We start from the raw sequence: 5050 nt of genomic DNA on the forward strand, positions 1-5050 counted from the left end.
ACTATCCTCCTTAGCTCGTTGAAGTTTGCCCTCCTAAAATCTAGGGCCACCACCCGACTGCTTGCCTTTGCCACCTTGCGCTGAATGGTGAACCAACCCTTTATGGTGGGGTTTTCTTTATTCTGTGTTGTTTCTTCCCCTTCCTTAATGTTTTGGCCTTTTGAACGCTAGCCCTGCCTTCATAAAGAAGCATGTCTATTTGACAGTAACTCTCGCCCTTCTTAACACGTGGTGGAAGGCTGAGTCTCTTCCTGGCTTGATCACCACTAGTCCTTGGAAAACAGGCTTTTCCATTCATCAGCTGTCTCGCAGGAGAGTGATGAGAGAAATAGCTCTTCTGTTGGGGTGGCAGGATTGCCTGTGTTCCGGCTTTCTCTGCTTTATAAGCCCATCTGGATGCTTTATACAAAGCTGTCTTCTGGGGAATGTGCTGCTGTGCACTGTCTTCCTGAGCTGTAGCAAAATGGGCCTATACATACAGGGATAAATACAAAGGTTAACAAGGTACGTATGCATCTTGAACAGAGTGAACGCGTATATTTAGAGAGCTTTCGCTTGGTCTTGTTTTAGCATGCCAATGAAGATGTTGAGAGGATGCTGTTAGGAAACAAGTGTGACATGGAAGATAAAAGAGTTGTCCTCAAAGCAAAAGGAGAACAGGTGAGTGTCCCCCACCCCAGAACTGACTCGCTAAGGAAAATGTACCGGCATGGAGGTTCTCTGCCAGTGGGTGAAGGTGAGGTGGAATGAAATCATTTAACCCACCTTTTGTAGAGCTAATGCCGTAGTATCTCATGGGAGTTGGGCTCCCAGCAGACAAATGACACTGAACTTATTAATGTTATACATAAACCCAAGATTTTCAGGGGATTTGCTGGAGCTGTATTTTATGAATAGTTGCCACCTGAAACTGTCTACCCTTAGCATGAAATAAAGTAGTGTGTTCTGGGCATCTAACAGTCTCCTGTAAATCTTTGCTTCAGTCATTTGCCAAAGATATAGGTCCATATAATCCTGTTCTATCATGTGTCAAAATCTGCTTTTATGTGAGAGCAGATCTATCCTGTACCCTATCAATTTTGCCAGTTAGTGCCTTTAAGTTCCTATCTGCCCTACTGAAAACAAGTTGCAATGAGGTTTATAATTCACCACCACGAGAACTGTGCAAAACTCTCTCTAATTCTAACTTTGTTCTGGCTTCTTTTTCTTTAATATAGATTGCAAGGGAGCATGGTATTAGGTTTTTCGAAACTAGTGCAAAAGCAAATATAAACATTGAGAAGGCATTCCTCACATTAGCAGAAGACATTCTTCGAAAGGTAAGTGCCCATGGGATCTGGTCACAGTTGATTAATTTCAGGAAAGTTTTGCTTGTTAAAGCAAATCAAGTGCAGGTCAAAGCTAACAAGAACTACATTTATCTGAAACATTGATTTCTTTTTTTTCCTTTCCCTCCTAACTTTGTTTCCTCTTCCTCCCCTCCCCCCACCACCACATTTTACAGTTCAATGTACCACCTGTAAGATGAGCTAATGCTTCTAAGACCTGGAAACCCTTGTGTATTAATATTGTTGCTGAGCTCTTGGCAGGCCACTTAGTCTTACATACCCCAAATTCATATGACTAGGTTTGGACATGAGAAGCAATTTCTTCTATGACAGACTGGAATGGGTCTTGAAGGTTTTTTGCCACCTTGAGCATTGAGGGACATCAATCACCTTGGAATTATCTGGGTATATTATGTCTAATGAATTCCTGGCTGTTTTCAGGAGCTTGAGATTTGTTGGCATGTTGGTCTAATTTTTTGTGGTGTGTAATTTAGACTATTTTGCACTTTGTGGGATTAAATTAATTCTTTCCCAATGTAGACCAGGAGAGTCAGAATGCATCATTGCAGCCTTTTTGTGTTTTCTTGCATAACAGGCCATCAGACTTCCTGAATTCTTGTTTCAACTAGAATGTGTCTTAGAAAAAGACCTAGTTTTGACTCTCAAAATATTCAGGACTTGAGTAGCCACCTGGACCAGTGGTGAGCTGCTCCAGTGGTTAATTTCCTCAGTTAAAACTTGCATCTAATTTCTAATGTGGCTGTTTAGTTTCAACTTTTAGCTTCTGGATCTTGTTATACCTTTGTCAGCCTGGAGGAACCCTCTGTTAGTCTGTTCCCATGATCAAGTCACCCCTTAGCATTCTCAGTAAACTAAATAGATTGAGTCTGTTACTGTAAGGCTTGTTTTCCACTCCTTAAAATATTTGAGGTTCTTCACAGGAACAAGTCTGGAAGGAGTCTAGTAGGCCAGTGGGAGCCTCTGGCCTGTAAAAGCCTTGAAATTGCCAGACACCTTCCACACTGAATTCTCTACTCGGGGCATCCTGATTTGTGCCAGTAAGCAGTCTGTTTTGGCCCCACCTCTGATGTGGTTAGTACCAGGACCATGAGGTACCCAACCATTGTTCTCCATTTACATTTTCATTCTGACTGAATTCTGAGGCAATGTATTTGTTCAATTCTCGGACCTACTAAGTTGTCCTGGAGCGTCATTATATAGAGGCCCCACTTCTCTCCTGGTTCTCTCAATTTATGACACACGAAGTTTTCACCACTTAAGTAATTTTTTGCTCCAGAGCTCAGCTCAGCCGTGGTACATTCTCATTTTCTACATTCTCTGACCCTTGAAAAGCTCAGTCCTTAGTGACCAGTCACTCTTTCCAGTTACATGTATATCTTCTGCTTTTTCTTAATACCCCTGTGAAGTGTGTCATTCATTTATGAAGGTCTGCATGATCTTTTTCTCCTTGCTTGGGGCGCAAACTCATGATAGTATTTGTACTTTTGCCTTAGATGTAGAAGCAGTGTGGAATTACTTTGTCCTTAGCTGTCAAATCCAGTCAGCTCCTTAATTTCCTTAAAAGTTAGGCTTTCTGAAGAGCCTTGTTTTTGTGGACTTAGTGTTCCTACTGTAATTTACACTAGGATCAGCTTACTTGATCCCCGATTATTTACAGCTAGCCCCTCTATAAATTCCTCTCTACTTGCCAAAATTCAATCCAAGATAGCTTTACCTCTTGTTGGTATGCTGACTGTTTGCTAGATTTCTCTATCGGGTAACTTATCCAAAAAGTGTGTGCCCTACCATTATTTAGTAGGCTTTTATTACCCAGCCAGTCAGAGAAATTGCAGTCTCCTGAAATTGCATAATTACTGCCATTAGTGCTGCACAGAAGGCATAGCCCAACTGCAGGGTTTGATGCTGACACCTACAGTGCAATCCAAAGGCAAGACAGTGTAGTCTTAAAACAAGCAAACAACAAAAATAAAAGCCCTGAAAACTTGTAGGTAATAAACCACAAGAAGTTTATATGCAGCATGTCTGGTCTACAGCTTTTCAGTTTTCGCTTGGCTATTTTCATATAATCATAGCAAATGAAGGTTGGAAGGCAGCTCAGGAGGTCACTTGTAGTCCAACTCCCTGCTACATCATCCGAGCCAAAGCTTTGATCATGTTGCCTTCCATAATAGTTATACTCTTTAGCACTCTTCCTAGAAGTTTCTTTCCTCTCTAAGTGTGCTTGTCAGGCCAGGCCTCTCTTACCATGTAAACCAGAACAGCCTGTTCCCCTGGTTGCGTTATCAGCAACTAAACCTGAACCCCCACCTATGCTAGCCTGGGTGAGGAGGATGTGTGGACACCCAGGAGGTCTAAAAACAAGACCTGTCAAAGGGTAGAGGAGCTTCCTGTGAGCCAACAGCCATCCCTACCCAGGGAGGAGATGGACGCTACCAGGTCTTTCTGCCCAAAGAATCACCAATGGTGCAAAGAAACTCAGCTAACCTAGGAGGGTTGTTACAGCATCTTAGGTGCCCTGATGGTGGCAGCAGCCTTGGGACTGATGCATCGCGACTCCCTTGGCTGGAGGCCATCAGTTATTGCTATGGCCAGTGTACTCTGTTCCTAGACAAAAGACACTTTGTCCTGTGATTGCTCTGTCAGTAACTTGTCCTCATTTATTTATGACTCCACTAGTCTGTCACCTGGAGACATTGATAATGATTTTATTTTCTTTCAGGTAAGCTGACAAAAGGAAAATAGTAGGATTTAGGACCCAACCAAATACACACATGCTCAGTGATTTGTTCTTAGCCAGTTTTAATAAGCCTTACAGGGATATCTGGGTGAAACTAATAGCCTGTGATGCATGGACAGTTGATTTAGATGCTCCCAATGGTCCTTCTGGCCTTACTTACCAGCTCTGTAGAGAAACCTTTTGCCACTCTGAACCTCAGTTTCCCTTCATCTGAACAATTTGGGACAGTTTTTCATGGGGCACTGTGGCAAGGGAGAGCAAGAAACAGGTAGCTGTGACCCTGTAAATTGCAACGTGAGTGGATCACTTAGATCAGGTTGTAAGCAGCTGAAAACATAAGTTCATGTCTGATTGAGACCACTTGAGCTTATTATCCCTGTGGTTTAACCACTTGCATCCTGTGACACAAGCAAGCCTGCTTTGTGCACTTTCTCAGAAATAATTTGGTGTGGTAACCAACTGAAAAGTAGATCCTGCTGAACAGACATGCAAGTGCTGCACAGAAGGCATAGCCCAGCTGCAGGGTTTGATGCTGACACCTACAGTGCAATCCAAAGGCAAGACAGTGTAGTCTTAAAACAAGCAAACAACAAAAATAAAAGCCCTGAAAACTTGTAGGTAATGAACCACAAGAAGTTCATATGCAGCATATCTGGTCTACAGCTTTTCAGTTCTCCCTTGGCTATTTTCATATAATCATAGCAAATGAGGGTTGGAAGGCAGCTCAGGAGGTTGCATCTAATCCAGCCCCCTGCTCAAAGCAGGACCAGCCCCAACTATATCATCCCAGCCAAGGCTTTGTCTACTTGGGCTTAAACACCTCCAAGGATGGAGACTCCACCACCTCTTGGGGGAGCCTGGTCCAGTGCTTCACCACCCTTCTCATGAGAAAATTCTTCCTAATATCCAATGTCAACTTCCCTTGCTGCAACTTGAGCCCATTGTTCCTTGTCCTGTCATCTGC

General features: G+C 43.0%; 1 protein-coding gene across 1 annotated transcript in view; it reads left to right on the forward strand.

Annotated features, from left to right (window-relative positions):
* Positions 1–5050, forward strand: part of RAB10 (RAB10, member RAS oncogene family) — a 41831-nt gene that overhangs the window by 27835 nt on the left and 8946 nt on the right. The window contains exons 3-4 of the mRNA XM_019520864.1: positions 571–660; positions 1218–1319. Coding sequence (XP_019376409.1) covers positions 571–660; positions 1218–1319 — 192 coding nt within the window. The remainder of the gene's footprint in view (positions 1–570; positions 661–1217; positions 1320–5050) is intronic.

This window comes from Gavialis gangeticus, unplaced genomic scaffold, assembly GCF_001723915.1.
Source record: "Gavialis gangeticus isolate Ggan-Ray unplaced genomic scaffold, GavGan_comp1, whole genome shotgun sequence".
Classification (NCBI taxonomy): domain Eukaryota; kingdom Metazoa; phylum Chordata; order Crocodylia; family Gavialidae; genus Gavialis; species Gavialis gangeticus.